Consider the following 17,259-nt stretch of genomic DNA (forward strand, 5'->3'; position numbering starts at 1 on the left):
TATTGTTGGTCGAGGGATCGGATCGTTAACGGGGAACAGTCCTGTCCAGCAGCTTCCGCCTGCTGATTTTTTCCGGGAATAACGAGCGCTGACACTGACACCTCGGTTTCACGAGAAAACAAAACGTCTCTCGAGTTTCTTCCGATAATTCTTACGCTTTTGTACCGCTTAACGAGCACGTTTGCATGTCGGTTTAGAATCGAAAGTTTGGATAGCTGTTGCACGTAGGCGTAGACGAATCGGGAGAAGAAAATGGACACTGTCAACGTTCCTGAAATAATAGCTACTTTATTAATTATACGAATACATCGTTCATCATCATACGTCACAAGTGAAAAATATTGTTCGAACGGATCTTTATCGACAGATTTTATTATGTAATATAAACTTATCGTGTTATACATTGCTACATGTTCTTGCTTAACGGCTAAACTCCTATCGGCTAGGTCCTTAGAGGCTAGAATGCACAGTGACTTGTACAGAATCATCCTCCTTTCTTTCTTTCTCCTTTCCTTCCTTCCCTCACTTTTGTCGCTCGTCTCTTTCTCTCTCTCTCTCTCCCTCCCCCTCTCCCATTGATTTGTCATTGTCCTCGTGAATTCTCTCACGCGCAAAATGGAGAATAGAGAAAGAGAGAAAGAAACGTTGGTCGTACGCGCACGATACAGGGATTGAACAGGGTCGAGAAGAAAAATGATAGACACCGGAGGACAATGAGAGGGCATGGGAGAGATTCGAGGCTGGAAAGGATGGTTCGAAGGAAGTTTCGAGGGAAGAGTAAAGAAGGTAGAAGCGGAAACAGAGGAGAAAGGATAAGATATACATTTACACGGGCGTTTCTTTGGTAACGTCTCCTCCTTGTTATCTCGCGCTTTTATTTCTTAGGCAAAGTACAGCTCTACTCCTTTTCTCTCTCTCTCTTTCTCTCTTTCACCGTGTCGTTGAAACTTTCGTTACGAAAGCGTCCCCTCGAGCGTTTAGTTTATAAAACGTTCATCCTTAATGCTGCTAAAACTGCGACGGCTTGTTCCTTCCTTTTCTCGGCAGAAAACGAAAGGCCCATACCTTTCGTCCTCGCGTTATTGTTACCGCGAGAAATTTCACGATTCACCGGAACCAAACTTTTTGCTTCGCGGTTAAAAATGAACCCCGACGAGAGTCGCTTGCCTTTGTCTCTCAAAACAATCTTCGATCCTTCTGTTGTCTCTCGTATCCAATTAGAAATTTCGAATTGACATTGTTTTTCTTCTTTAATTAACGTCGGTTAGATATTATCTTGTACTCTCTTCGATTTTGATTCCTTCTCTATTTAACGTTCGAGAAGTGCTAAATTACTACGATAAAACTACTGATCGTTAACGATACAAACGCGGGAAAAGACAAGCCGTTGCGCCACAATACGAGCCTATTAGTTAACGAGTTACGATTAAACGTTAGTTGTTAATTATTATCGTTAAGGTTACGCCTAAGATATAATACACTCACCTAAGACGTATGTACCTGATGATATCTTTTTTCATTTTTTTTTTCATTTTTTTTTTGTAAAAATTTCCCTATTACGCCACGAGAACGGACGATCGTAGCATCGGCGTCGGGAAAAGATCTTCCTTTCTTTCGGTTTGTAGATCTTCGCATGAATTCGGCTGGTACGTTCTATCATCGTTTTACCTCTCTCTGATACCGTGCCCATCCGACGATTAATGGAAAGCCAAGCAGTTCGATACTTGTTTGTTTATTACGAGAAAGTTGTAAACGTGGCTCGAGTAAGAATATGAAGAGTCGATTTTTTAAAATAAAGATACTTCTTCGGAATGAAATTTTGAGTTTTTATTGTATTCGGCCAAGTCGAACGAACAGAACGAAATTGGGGGATCGAAATTTAACCGATCACAGGTGCACCGAATCGATATAAATGTTTTCGAGTTCGGGACAACTGGCGGGTACAAGTTGCGAGAAACGGCGAAGAAATGCAAAGCCAGTTTCCGGTCGAGGATATAGAGAGACCGTCGACTAAGTCTCCCTAAGACCGTCGATCGACACGCGAGCCATTCGTCGAGTTTCTTCGGCGAACTTTCTTATCCACCGGACTTCGTTCTTGTCCGTCACACGCCGATGAACACGGCCGCACGTACACGCTCGAGACCAATGGGTTAATTGCGTTCAACGCCTCAACCTCGGGGAATTGCCGGCAATTTTTCTAACCTTCGGAAAACTCTGTACCTCCATCGTTTCAGCCACGTGTTTCTTGCTTTTTCTTTCTTTCGTTTCTGGCTAGCAGCGAATCGCATTTGAAACCGTATACCCGCTTCGGTGAGAACTAGGACGCTCGTATCCGAGTTTTAGCGGATCTCGTACGGGAATTCGTTTTATCCGGGTAGGATAATCCGTAAACCGGTTCGAATTCTCGTCGAATCGCGACAAGCTTTATCCCGTTTCCGATTCGGCGAATCAGCGGATGACGAACGAGCTCCGCTTTTAACGTTCGATTCGAAAGATAATAGCTATATTAAAAATCTGTTCTTTGATCGTTCTACGGATGAACGCAGCGGATAAGACGAAACGCGATGCGTAGGCCAAAGTTTAGCGACGTCTTTTTAACCCTTTGAGCTTTTAACGTTTAGATTTGTTGTTCGAAAGGTGAAAAATTATTATCTTGATTTTGTAAACGAGTTTAGTGCCGAAGATTTTCTTATCAAACGGCATCGCCGTCGAAGGATTAACGCACTTGTTCGAACGAACCGAAAAAGTCCTGCCGCTCGCCACAGCTCATCGATTAGAACGAAGAAAAGTAACACTCCATAATCGCCGATCGACTAGTTCGACGAATTCGAACGTCTCCATCCATGCGAAATCTTTGGTGCTACGACTACGATAACGTTTATTGACGCGATCTCGGCGGACCATTAATGACGATCCACCGTGTTCGCCTAGGGATTTCCTCTAGATTCCCCTCGAGTCGAATCCTCTTTCTCTCGATCGCTTAAGGTAAATCGTCCGAGATTTCCGCTTCACCAACGACAACTACGACGACGACGAGGACGACGACTACCATTGATAGCTGTCCACGATGGATTTGCCGTCGGAACAGGGGCTCGCGCTACCGCACCACTTGGTCTCCTTCAACGGCGGACACGATGATCCGCCACGACGTGGCTTTATCGTTATCTTCCGCGTCCTCTGGGTCTCTCCTACGCCGCAACTGCGACTACAGGCACTCCACGGACCCCATTCACCGACCTTACAGTCCCTAGGAGCACCTGAAACGATCGAACGGGCATTATTACCAGCTCTGAAAGCAACCTCGGTTAAACGCAAGCCGGATTAAAAGGGCGAGACCTTAATCGCGGATCGATCGAATAAACCGTTCGACCGAGTTTACTGTGAGGAGGTTCGATTCTAGCTTCATCTGCTTATTATTCTAATTGGATTGTTCCGAAATGACAATTGTTTTCACGTGCAACGCCATCGTAGAAATCTTATTATACTCACGCGTTCTCATACGTTTCCCTTTGGACGTCAGTCTGTGGTGTTTCATTCTGAGCCTGTGTTGACGCTGGGCCGTGCTGTTGGTAGAATTCCACGCGTGATTCAGACTATTTCCACTAGTCGCGTTAGCCATTTTCCTTTGAATATCTTCGAAGATTTGCGCTTTCTGCGCTTCCGCCGTTTGCTTGTATTTCTGGTAATAAGGCCAGCTAGTTTTTCCAATTTTCGGCGGAGGTGTTCCGGTGAACCTTGGCCTCTGCAACGCGTACGAGGACGCGATGCTGTCCATGATCACTGCCTTGTTGTCGCGCGGAACATCTGTCACCACCTGGCCACTTCCGGTCGTTGTCCAGTACCTGGAACCACAGTCGATATCGCGGCAACGTAAATCAAATTATCGTGAACAGTTTCAATCTATTAGGCACGAATACGTACGAATAATTTCCAGTTAATATATTGATAATCGATCGTCGAACATAATTAAGTAGTCGACGAATACCGTGAACGGTGATTCGAGACGATGCTAAGCGTGGTTATACGACGAAAAGCGTAATCTCGAACAGCATTTGAATAACAAACAGAGAAATAGAACGATATTTGTACGTTCGATGCTTTATCCCATGAAAATGAGAAAAGTTTACAAACCTTTTCGATATTCTTGCATCGTAATCAAGCGTGAAACGTATTCAAATGTCCCTGTATTTGCAAACACTTTGGCATGGATCGGGACGCATCAGACGATGATCTCTACCTCCGCGTTCGGTTATTTTCCGAGGCAGAAAAATTATCCGCGCTCGTTCACGTAGCTCGTCGTTCAAATTCCTAGACAACCGAGTTCGTCGAGCCAAACTGCGTACCGCTCGAAAACAATTTCGAGAGTTGATTTACGGTTGCCGTGTCTACGAAGAACCGTCATGGCGTTGGAAAAATAGAGGAGGGAGAAGGGAACTAGTCCGAAGCAAGGGATGGAAACGAGGAGGCCAGAGAGAACCGGAGAAAGATGGGGAAAGAGAAGACTCGCGTTTCGCTACGGAAACTTATTCATCCTGCTTTCTCCGCCCTAAGAATTTTCGATCTTCTCCTGTTTCTCGGTATTAGACGATGCTGGTCTTCGCCAGCTCGTGTTTCTCACGAATCCAACGTCGAACGTCTCCGGAAGAAACAGTTCTTTCCTCGAATAAACTGCATGATTCCGAGAGATACGATAATTCGTTGAAATCCAAGGTTCAATATACTTTGTGTAAAATGTATTCGCGTAACGCGTAGGACAGAAGTAGTCGTCGAAGAAACAAGCTTAACGAGACATCAAGATAGTAATAAGATTCTTTTCTAATTTTCCGGAGTGACAGTTCCGTGTTCAACGAGTTTTGAATTTATTTCCTCCACATTTGCATGATTTCAATTTCCCTCGAACAATTATCTCGGTCCTCGTCAGGGTGCAGGGGCCATCGAATTAACCGTCATTCACCTGCCGCGAATTTTCTCTCCTAGTTTATTTTCCGCTCGCGACCCGTTCTCTCGACTCTCGAAAATAAGCAGAAATTCGCCTTGCAAGACGAAGCTCGTATCCAGTTGCGTCGCGTCGTCTCGACTCTCGAGGATCGATCGAGACGCGATTTTCTCGCTCGGCGAGTCGCGTCCCGACTCGATGATTACGGAAATGAATTTTTCAGACGACAAACATCGACGGGAACCGTATTCGAAGGAACGTGGCGTCGCGTGTTCGAGCAGAAAAAAACTTCACTTTACGCGTTCCCCTTATTATTAATGGGTTCGTTAATATTAAACATTTTTGTTACCGTCATACACCCGACACCGTCATCTAAACTCCGTCCCCATTTTCCATTTTTCTCTACGCACCGTATTCTCTCGTCGTGGGAGTTGAACTTTGCGCGGAACAAATTACGAACTTTCGTTTTAATTAACTTAATTTCTTGTAACGCGTGAACGAAACGAGAGGAAAGTTGCGGATGATCGACCTTTTAGTTGTAAGTTGGAAATTTGCTGCGTTTGTTGTCGCGCGAGCGGAAGAAAATATTTTACCTATTCGTGTTTTCGAGAATCTAGGACTTAAGAAGTACCCGAGAGAAGTTGGAGACTTAGCAGGAATCTAAAGCGTAGAGCAGCGATAGGCAGATGAAGTGGTCGCCGAAGAGTACCGTTACGACGCGGGCAGAGACGTTGGAGATTTCAAATTTTCCACTTTAGAAATTTAGGACGTTGGAAGTCGTGATCTTGACTCGCGGGTTAATTACCAGAGACATTAAACCGTGGCGGAGCTTCTGCTTTAATGTTGCATCTCTTAGAATTCGCGCAGAAAAAACAGGAGACTATCGACAATGGAGTTTTTGTGGCTTACGGTGGATCGTTAAAGCTTTGGAGCTCGAATCTTTTCAAAGGAACGTTAGGCAGCGATTCTTCCCTCGAAAAGAGAGCTTAAACCTGTGGGTTAGAGTGCTTCCTTTTTTCTCCGATCGTAATCGCACGACAGATTTTATTTCTTAACGGTCGTATGTTATGGCGCGAACGAAAGTGGCCAATATCTTGACGAAAAAACGTCGATATTCGATATCGCAACAGTTGAACGTTTAAACGGGAATCAATTAAGCGAAACGTCACTTTCGCGGGTTAATTGAAAATGTATTTACGAAAGCGCGTTATTATACGCAGGATTTGCAATTCAGAACGCTCATTAACGGGGAGAGAGAGACAATTTTAAAATGCAAATGCCCGGCGGTGACATAAATTCGTATCCGACAGTCGACGTAAATTCCAGGATTACCGGCCACTTCCTGGTCCAGTCGGTTCCGACTGCAGTTCGTGAAAAATGCACGATGCGTGCAAAAAATGCAATTAAACGATTCATACAGTATTGCGCGTTTCGAATAATAGACTACAAAAACGATCCAGAAAAAAGAATGCAAGTATTCCTTGTAACGTTCGAAACGAAAATATCGATTCGATTCGCGAGCGATCGGGTCCCTTCGTAAAATTGGCGGGTACTTCGGATGCTTTCGAGAAAAGATCTTCACGGTGCTAGAATGATTGTCCCGCGATCCTTTGTGCTCGGAAAAGAATTTCCTTTTCATTATTATATCCGAAGGAGAAAGTGGGTCACTTCACTGAATAGGACATTGTACGAAGTATCATTCAATACAGTACCGTGGTTAGATAATAACAAACTTTCTTCGTTTCTTTATTACTGAATAAAATCACTCGAGTGCATGACGTCAATGGAAATGTTTACAAAGCCCTGTTTATTCAAATAAATAACTCGGTTGCCCGTTCGTTTGTTTAATTTTCACTGACCATATCGAAAGCACAACGCTCGTGTATCGCACAACGCGAATCAGCCGAACGGCATTGGAGATTCGAAAACGCGATACATCGGATGCTCGATTTTAGTCGACGCGTACAGGTTGCACACGCAACTCCGTGAGTCGAGAAGCAAGATCAACGTTTGTTTTTCACGGCAATTCGGGTATGATCGAGATTGAAAATATCGTCAACGAAGGCGACGCGCGAACGACAAAATAAAAAATAAATTTCATTCGGCGGTGTTCCAATTTGGTTAAAAGTTTCGTGCCGGAAGCAACGTGTTTTACGCTTGTCGTTCCACCAAAAAACGGAGAGAGAAAGGACCAGTACGCGTATCGCGCTGTTTCTACTCCTCTCATCGAAACAATTGGCCGCTGTCGAGGCAAAAAAAAGAAAATTTATCCGACCGATCGATACCGCTTTTTTCGATAACGTTTGCGGCACAATTCTCTTCGGTTTATCGAATCGAGTCGATCTAATTGCCAGATCTCTCCAGCCCTTCGTACTTGATTTTCGCTCGACAACTTTAGCGCTGGAAGTAAATGAATGACGGTAAAAATTGGTTAAACCATTGTTCGAGCGAGGAATATTGTATCGAGAACGTCGTTAGAACGTTTATATCGAATCAACAACGCTCCGAAACTCGGAATTTCGATTCAAATCGAACGGTCAACTTCCAAGTGTCTTTGATCGTTTCGACGATGGTCCATCGATGTCTCGGCAACCATAATGTTATATTGTCTCCTCGATTCGATTCGACATAATGAAAGCGACCTTTCCCTTACGGGATCTTGATTAAATAGAAACTGCTGCTAGCTTTGGAGACGAACCGAGCGAATAGGACGAAGTGGAATTCGACGAAAGGAAGGAAAAGTATAAAGTAAAGGAAAAGTTGGGATGGGTTCGTTCGTTTCGAGACGATCATGTCGATGGACACCGGGCCATAGCCCGGATATTACAACGATAAGGGCACTCTACTTTGTCCGAGCGTATCATAGAAATTGCCACTGAGAATCGGGAAGTCCGCGGAAAGTAATATCGTTATCGGGCATCAGATGTCAAATGTATACACCGACCCAGGGGGAATCGGCGGCAGGAAACGTATTTGATTCGCGGTCACCGTTATTGCATTTTCATGAGACCCTGTTTTACGATAGATAAATAATATCGAAAAGCAAAGCGGACCAGATCGAAGTACGCGCCGCGTCAAACGCCCGGCTCGTGGCAGTCGAAGGGATCCGAAACAGGCCGACGTAGATAACGAAAGAGCCGATTTCTAAAATCGGTATATCTAATTGTTCGATCGAAACGCGGTCGTTCGATTGTGCACGCGACAATGGTTGAAACCAAGTTGGAGAAATAGGTCACGTAACGGAGAGTTCGGCTCAGAAGCAGGAAGACATATTGAATGGACACTGGTGCATAAAAGACATCGAGATCTGGCAGGCTGAAAACTGTCCGACAATGTCCAGACGCGCGATGAAAGGAGTCGTGGAAATACTATAGAACGTCGTTCGGATGATTTTCTCGTGGCTTTTCCACGTCGGTCCTTCCAACATCCATCTTACGTTTTCGTTTCCTTTGAAAAAAATTGCCAGCCTCTTCAGACTTGTTCATACCATTACTAGATACCAACTTCGATCTCCTTTTCTCGCTCTATTTTCCTTTTTAACTTTTACGATCGAAACGACCGCTTCTTATAGAGGAAATTCATCTTTTCCTTTGCAACGACTTTGCGCAATACGAAAAGCACGCAACTTCGTTATTTTCCTATATTCTCGTGATCCCTGCATCAAAAGGATTCCGGAACTATTCCGGAGGTTTTTACCAATTTTTTCAAAGCTTCGACCGATTCTTTCTTCGGGGAATCAGGTCGCGTGCGGTTCTTTTCGCATAAAAATAGTTCTTTCGCGATTTCTGAAACACCCTCGCGTCGATATTCTAGCAATTCTGAGCGTAATTTTGCAATTTTCAAATTGTCCCTGGAGCTTCGATTCCCTCGGTCCGTTTTTCGTTCACGTCGCTCGACAATCCGAGAAGAAGAATTCGATAAAAATAAAAGAAGGAAGCCTGCGAGGAATGTACCTGTATCTCTGAGTGTCCATTTCCTTCCGTTCCTCGGCGATAGCCTCGTTCAGGTCTCTGTTCGGATCAATCCCTCTGGGGGTCGGACTGTTCGCTAGTAGATTGTCGTTGCTGACGAACTCCACCTCGACGTCGTCTTCGTGATACGTTTCGGTTAACGTGTATTCCCGCAGCTGTAACAGAACGGCAACGTATTCCTTATTATACAACGTTTCCTTCGATCCTAACAATTAGATTTCGATAAAAATTCATCGTCTATCGTCGGCCGATAGCGACCGAACGAGGTAGAATTATCGAACGAAAGGTTCGCAGGCGCAATCGGTCACTTGACTTTGCAGTTCGTGATTAGTTCTGTCACGTAGAATCCCGTGGGAGGAACATCGACACGGTATCGACAGAGTCGCGATTGATCGGCGTTCGGGTCGGAGCAACGGAGAACGAGTCTTTTTCCGTCGAGTCTGCTCGTCGTCCGAGTCCTTTCTTCTTCGTCGACAACCGGATGACAGGCCTGCGTTGTCGGATGTGTAGCGAGAAAGTTCTCTATGGTTATCGCGTCGAAGCCACGATCAAAGTCTCTTTGCCGGCGGAATCGTTAAGGGGATAAAAGCCGATACGCGTCTCTCCGGTACCTTTCAATATTTTTCTTTATCTTATCGGTCGCGTTACCGACCTCGTTCCATTTTCGACGGATGCAAAGGGCTTCCCGTTTCGCCTAACTTTAAACTGCCTCGAATATCTAACGGCTGGACATTTGCGAAGAAGAGAGCAGTCGTGGAATTATCGAAGAAACGGAAGTCGAAGATCAAACTTTCGTCGACGACTCTGTCCATTCTGTTCGTTGAGTAGATAAAAAGTTCGCGATCGAAACGACACATTGAACTTTATCGAAGCTAAAATTAACCGTATCGCATTCTATGATCCGTCGAGACGATAATTATACAGTGATAAGAGCTCGTTAAAAGTAGAAAAAGGATTAAATAGGGAGAAAGCAGTCCCTTTATCTGTTCGACGAGTTTTAGAGGGTAATACGATGACGGAGACCCAGCTTCCTCTAGAATCCACTCACCGTCGGGGCTTTGAAACTGGGCCGAGTGCTAATTAAGGTCTAATTAATTGTTTCACGTACGGTGGCAGCTTCCAATTATGGTTTCCAATCGATTATCCGCGTCTGCGGCAGGAGTACCGGTTCCTATCGAACACCGTCGAACAGATCAAGTAAAAAAAAGTCGTCCAACGAACACGAGCGAAAAAAGATGTACTCGAACAGACACCGTGGAAACGAGAGAGAAATAGAGACGATTAAAACGAGCACGAGGGAAGAAGATTGTTTTCCTTCCTCCTTAAATAAACCTTTTAAGATGATCTTCAATTAGTCGACGTTTCGAATTCGAGGATTAAGATTAATCTGTAATTAACACCGTTTCGGGAATGACGGTCGTCCGACTAATAAATTACGGAACGTGTATCTAACGCCAGGGTGTTATTGTGTCCACGGTTTAAACAGAAACAGTCGATTCGAAGGACAGAAGGGGTATAAAAATCGAACTGTACAAAGCCAGCGAAGTATAAATCTCTGGAATATTTACGAGCTGATATATTTACGCGTTTATTTGCTCGAGGCAGTATGGAACGGCAGGAGTTAAAGAGAAACGGCACGCCGAGGGCAAGGGATCAGTTGGCTTCGGGAGCTGTAAACGCAAATTTGGAAATTTTCTCCCCTCCGGTGTCCGTGCAAACGACATCTCCTCGTTCATTAACGTTTCATGTCGCGCCGAACCTAATCTACGGGAATATACAACGGCTACACAAAAACGGCCATGCAAAACCAACGGAACCCGATTGGACTACTGCAAAGGGATCGTTGTATTTACTCCCCTACAACTCGAACAACTCGCATAAATTTCGATGATCAGTTTTTGGGTCGATTCCTGGCCACCGGATTGACCCTTACGCGCGCTAGTTCCACCGAAGCTCGGTCAGCCGCTTTTTCAAGCTCCAACGAGCAACGGCCAGTGGTTGTTCTATCGTAATCTCAATTGTTTGTAGCCTGTATCGCACGCAATTGTAAATGGCTACTGTATTTTGCAATGTTCTATCTTTGATTTATTGGCAATTTCGTTTTCGGACTTTCCAGATCGAACCCGAATCGAAGCTCGTGATCGACGCGACTAGTTTTTCGCTATTTCGTGAGTTGCGCGACTTTTAAATCCGTCAAATCGAATTGTTCGCACTGTCAGTTTTATCTTTTTAATTCGCCCGATGCTTCGACTAACGCGTACAGTTTATAGATTCGTTCGAAAACAAACATAGCAGATGCATCTACGGATGCTACTAAGTTGCAGGGTGGTTTTGCAGGAGCACGATTTTGCAAACGAAATGTCGCGACGGTTTGTTTTGCATCGTTATTCGTTAATTACAGTGCGATGTTTGTAATAAACGCGCAACACGCGATGCCCTTCGCCAGATGCATTGAAATTCGGTTACGACGATGTTTTATGCAACGGTACCGTTACTAAATCAAATTGTTCTCGCCATTCGTTTCAAATTATTTAGCACGAGAAACATCGTTAACGCGTTATCGTGTTCTTATTAAAGGGAATTGTTGTTGATATTTGCTTAATTTTATTCGCGCATTCTCTTCTTCGCGTTTTTTCGTTTTTCCACGAGCAACCATTTACCGGCAGTTTGGGAAACGGTTGCATTTGACCCGAAAACATCGCGGTGTTTTAGGAACTAGCGAAAGGGCGTGCGTGAATCAAGCACGCGGTTCGCAGCGACACGAGTTTCGGGAGTGTTATTACTTCCGGAACAGAGTCGTAACGGTGCGGTCGAGTTGCGTTTCTCGAAGCTGTGTCGACCAAGTTGCATGTGGTTGTATCGTGTGAACCTTGCTGTATCCCGAGAATTCAAAATTAGACGATGACGCACGAGCGTAACCCAAATCGAAACGTACACATTTTCTCTTCCCAAATTTTTCTTACCGAAAAAATCATCAATACCTTGTTTCTATTTCATGATTACTTTCAAATGTTCTATACGGCGGCTGCAACTTCGATCGCGAGGGAGACATGATAAAAGCGACTTATTTGTAGAAGAGAGAAGTTTGTAACGCGACCGACACGTTTTCGCGGTCTCCGGCTAATTGCATTATACTCTGTTTGTACGATTCGACGGGAAGCGAGGAGAAACTTTGCTAGTCCAGGTAAACAGCAGACAAACTGGAACAACTTGCGCGAACAAGCAACATTTTTTTTATTAATTGTTCGTAAACAACGGAAAACCGTAACATTCAATTTCGCGCTGTTAGCGCGCCAATAGCTAGTAAACAAATTTATCTACGTCGCATATCGCGTCGCGGCTGTCAATCGTAAAATTAACTCTTTGTACACGTTACTTGCCGCGAACGCTATGTTCCCATTATGCGAGGATAACGACGCTCGTTATCGTCGACGATAAATAACAGAACATTTTTACCGTTAATTAATGTAATCGAACGCGCGAACGGTGATCGATGAGTCGGTAATTCCGAGTAATTGATATAACGCGCACGAACTCGATTCGATTTAAATCTGTTTTGATAGGGATTTGATAGATGGTACTCGTATCGATTACAGCCTCATTATTGTTATCCCGTTGAAACTGCGATAGATTTTACGTTGATTCTAAAAAATTTCCTAACAGATATTTTAAGCGGCGTCACATTTTTCTCTCGACCTATTTTCGCGAGTAAAATCGCCGGCTGACCGCTTGTGGCGCAAACGCCGCCTAGCCAATTCCAAGAAACAGGATTTGATGATTTCGTGATAAAAATCGTTGGCGACTGAGAGAAATTCTAGCGAGAAAACCTGTATCATTTATTCTCGGGTTCCTTTTTTCGCGTTCGAGGTGGAAAAGGCAAGGGTGGCAGATCGAAATAAGTAGGAAAGAGCGGTGCAGGCGAGAGGACAAGCGTGCGAGAGGGAAATACAGAGAGGCACGTAGAGAAAACGTGCGCATGGCCAGCCTCTTCGATATTACTGGAGCGGCGTCGTGTATATCCGGGCGCCGGGTAATTTTCTCAGTCACGTAGGTAGCCAGGTATGTTTTGGTTGGTAATATCAGCCCCTACCGAGATCCGCCACTACCGGCAACCTTCATTCACGGCTATCTTTTCACTCGAGCCAACCAACCCTCTAGGCTTTTTTGTCCTCGTCGACTTTCGATGGAAAGACGAGCGCGTAACATTCCCGTCCCTAACGAAACGACGTCGCCTTTTGTCTTTCGATCCGATACATCTCGGATGAGATGACACCCTCTGGACAAAATATTCTTAGTTGTCGTTTAACGTTTCAAAACCGATCACGAGCAACGATTTAACCCTTTGCACTCGAAGGTAATTTTTTAAGTTACTTTTCAACTTAAGTTTAAAAGTTAAATGAATTCTTTTGAGCTCACTATTTCTTTACTAATAATTTCCACTATTGTTTGTTTCACTGTGTTTATACATCACACGTGTCATATTATAGAACCAGTTAAAGAATGCTTATTTCAAATTATTGTATTAAATAAAATGGTGACCGAGAGTCGTCTTTCGAGCGCAAAGGGTTAATAAGTAGAAGAGGCACAAGAATAATATAAATTCCATAGTTAAATATTTTTATGCCGCCGTTCTCTGCCTCCATATTTTTTTTGTTCGGGAAACGACCGTAAAAGCGAAGGAACCACCGGGTCGAAAGTATAAATCCATGAAGAAACCGCGTGTCGTAAAAAGAATTTTTATATTTCATCCTCCTCGCGGCTGGTTCCTCCGGTTCATTTAGAAAACGACGTTGCATTAGCACAATCAAGGCCGCTTCCGCTCGTTTACATAATTCCCCTCTGCTTTTCCACGATGGATTTCCACTTTGAAAATGAATTTTCAGCGGAACGAACTTCCGAAGGATTTGTCTTACAGGGTCGTGTAAAAACTTTCGTCCACATCCGGGACAAACTCGAGAGCCGTTGGAGTCTCTTCGTATTTTATGCTCCTGTATATCTGGCTGCTGCAGACTTTATCGTTACAAATTTCCCAGAGTTTTATGATCCGATTTAAGTAGATCCTTCCGACAACGTCGTCTTACTTATCAAGTTACATGCTTCGGTGGAATATTTAAGAAAAGGGTAGCACGTTTCGTCGGTTCACAAACGAAATTGCCGATCGTATAATTCGCGATTAATATTTAAATCGATTACGAAGATATTTAATACGAGCAAAATTTTATAATTTCGCGCTACCGTAAAACGCGTTCGTGTGTCGAAAATGTTTACTTGCAAAAATATTGATAACATCCGTGCAATTCGTTCGAGCATTATCGAGACCAAATACCGTACGGCTTTCCATTTATTCGACTAAAATTTTCTCATTCATTTGCTTTAGTCGCGATTTATATTTCCGAATGATTTTATTTTTTATTTACCTGCATCGATTCGTAAATACGCGAGTATTGTAAAATAAAAAAAAAGTCAACTATATTCCACGATAAAATCGCGCTTTAAATTTCAGAAAAATACCGCTAAGGAACTATTGAAATATAAAAGAGAAAATAATTAAATGTTACGATAGTCATTTCGGCATCGCAATTTACGAATCATACAAATTGAAAGTTTTTCGTATTCTCGATACGCGCCTTCTACACGATTCGATCCGAGGAACAGTTTTTTTTGCGTTCCTGACAGAGGTTGCTAAAGAAAAACGAGTTGGCGATTCGGTTAAAACGATGTAGCCACCGTGATCGGAAAGTTCGATCACGAACACGTACGGGGGTCGGCGGGACAGATGGTGTAAAATTTAGTTTGCGAGTAACTCGACTAACTCGCATAAATTTCTCGGTTTTTGGACACGCTCGTCGGTCATCCGGCATTACCAATTTCTATTCCGCGCTAGTCCTCTGGTTGACGCTAGTTTTCTAACTCGGAAAGAAGATATGCTGCTCGAACGAGCACAACGTTTCGTCGATTCTATTCGCTATCGAGTCGATGCACGTCTCTAATAGCGATTCCTCGCAGGAATAGCGATTCTAATAGCGATTCCTCGCAAATTTTAATCCGTTTACGGCGATCTAAACGTGTCTCGGTCAGCTCGTTACGTATCGAATGGCCGATAATCGAAACTCGAAATGTCTGACGTGCTTTCGCGGCACAAATGCACTATAACAATGCCGTAAACGTCAACGATTCTCCTCGGTTTTGCTCGTTCGTATTCCTCTTTCGAATAATACGTTGTTTTAAAATAAGAAACAACAACGACAGAGAAGCAGTCGATGGAATTTCTGTTTCGCTTCTGTACGATCGAAGACGTTATTGGCAACTTTCTTTTCCGTAACTTTGCGATACATTCCCGGCATCGACTATTGAAATTCAAACTACATTTCCATGGAATGATCCTCGCGCCGTGAGGATTTTTCCCTTTGAAATCGTCAGAATGTATAAACAAGACCACGGTGAGAATAACCCGCTGCGTTTTGCTTCTGCTTTTTAAATGCAAACTGTTCCCAACAAGAACACGATCATTTTTCTCTTTTAATTTTACCACGAATTAAATTATTCTCTTCTTTGTTGCTTCTGCCTGGCGAGACACTTAATACGGCTCTGCGACGAAATAAAGCGGTTCCTTTTCGAGACAAATTCGGTGCGCTTCCTTTTCTGTGCTTCGCCGCAATATCTTCTCTCGTCCGTGAACGTACGGCGTTGCAGACGTTTATCTCATAACTTATAGTAATTACGTGTAGGAATCGTTATTAATTTCAAACATTCCCCTCAAGTTAGCTACCTTCTAACAACTTTAAGATACCCAAGATATTAGCGATAGCATATCCAACACGTTGAGCCAAGTTACTTCATCTCGGCGCTAAAACATTCTCTCTCGAACATCGCGAATCGTACAGCTATTTATGGTTAATCTCTCACAATTTCGATACGTCTGAAAATCCAGCTGCAGCGTTTAAAAGGACTAAACGCCGAGCTAGCTCGAGCCAGGAGTGGACTTTATTCACCGATCAATTACCCGCTAAAAATAATTAAGCCGGTGATATATTAAGCCGCATTATTTTCCCATCAGCCATACCACAAAACATTCGTAATTCTCGCCGTACCGGCGAACTCGGGGCCCCCATAAATCTGTGGTCACCGAGGTCCACCGAGTGTCCAGCTACCGCCATTGCTCTTCGCACGATCTACCTCGCCATTGTAGTCCAGTCTGTCTGCCAACTGTGTATATGCACTTCCTTATAAAACCTGGCCACACGTGACCCACCGCCTGGCATACGTTTCTCGCCGGTAACGCCTTCGGTTGAATTAATTACGGAGTCGGCAATCGTTCCATGCATTTCGTATCTACAGGTAATCGCATCACGAACGTTGAGGCGAGGATAGAAAATATCGTCGATTTATCCGTTTGAGATTAAAGGCATTATAACGCGGCAACGATCGTTGGGGGTAAAACGAAATATATTGTGCCGCGTTCGGTACGAGTCTGTTAGAGAAGCCGTAAAGTTGTGTCAATCGGGTTCGTCTATTGTATTTGTCCAAAAGCAATAACTCGCTGCGAGGCTCTTTTCGAGTGCATCCACGTGCACCTGCATCGAACGTGACGCTGCAAATCCAGCCCTCGTTCGCTGGTTTTCGTTGCGACCAAATCCGCGTGCTTCGTTCCGCGTCGTTTACCTCGATTATTTCACGATCCACCGTCATAATCGAACTACTGGCAATTCGCGAATTTCGTACTGCTCGTTCGAGAACCCTCGCCGTTAAAACACTCGAATTAGAAAAATTACAGTTACTTGTCTACGAGAGGAAGCCGGTAGAGAGCTACGTGTATCGCAGAAAATATAGATCCAACTTGTCTACTAGTCAAATTGAAACGAGTCGAATCGAAACGCGTCGAATATTCGTTTTCAACGTCCATAACGAGTTTGGTCGTTTCGCATAACACTTTTTCGTTGGTCGCGCGAACGGCCCGGCCGGTATTAAACGGATTTGTCCGACGTAAAATCTATAATCCGTGCAGCAGCGATAATTACCGCGGCAGTCGTCGCTGTAATTTAATAATTGCCGGTAATTTCGCTGTTGTCGTTTACTTCCGTGCAACGAATTCCAGACTGCAGGGGAGGGGCCCTCGTATTAGTCGACGGCTAATACGATCCACGGTCAGGGAATCGTGACAAATTGCAACGGCTAGTCTGGTTCGATACGATCGAACCGTGCCTGCCGAATTTTCGGCAATCGAAACCAACAAGCCCTCCTCTTCTCGCTCGCCTCCGCAGGGAATTTACAGATTGCCGCTGGTGCAGCGGCGTTCGCGAAATCCCTACCTATTTCGCCGCGAAACAGAGGGGTCTGCGATGCGCAATTATA

General features: G+C 44.2%; 1 protein-coding gene across 1 annotated transcript in view; it reads right to left on the reverse strand.

Moving 5' to 3' along the window:
- Positions 1-268: 268 nt before the first annotated feature.
- LOC100877354 (spondin-1) overlaps positions 269-17,259 on the reverse strand; it is a 104,120-nt gene continuing 87,129 nt past the window's right edge. The window contains exons 5-7 of the mRNA XM_003701381.3: positions 8,890-9,062; positions 3,490-3,842; positions 269-3,257 (exon numbers count right to left, since the gene is read on the reverse strand). Of these exons, the coding sequence (XP_003701429.1) occupies positions 3,046-3,257; positions 3,490-3,842; positions 8,890-9,062 (738 nt within the window). The 3' untranslated portion in view covers positions 269-3,045. The remainder of the gene's footprint in view (positions 3,258-3,489; positions 3,843-8,889; positions 9,063-17,259) is intronic.

The sequence above is a fragment of the Megachile rotundata genome, chromosome 13 (assembly GCF_050947335.1).
Source record: "Megachile rotundata isolate GNS110a chromosome 13, iyMegRotu1, whole genome shotgun sequence".
NCBI classification, from domain to species: Eukaryota; Metazoa; Arthropoda; class Insecta; order Hymenoptera; family Megachilidae; genus Megachile; species Megachile rotundata.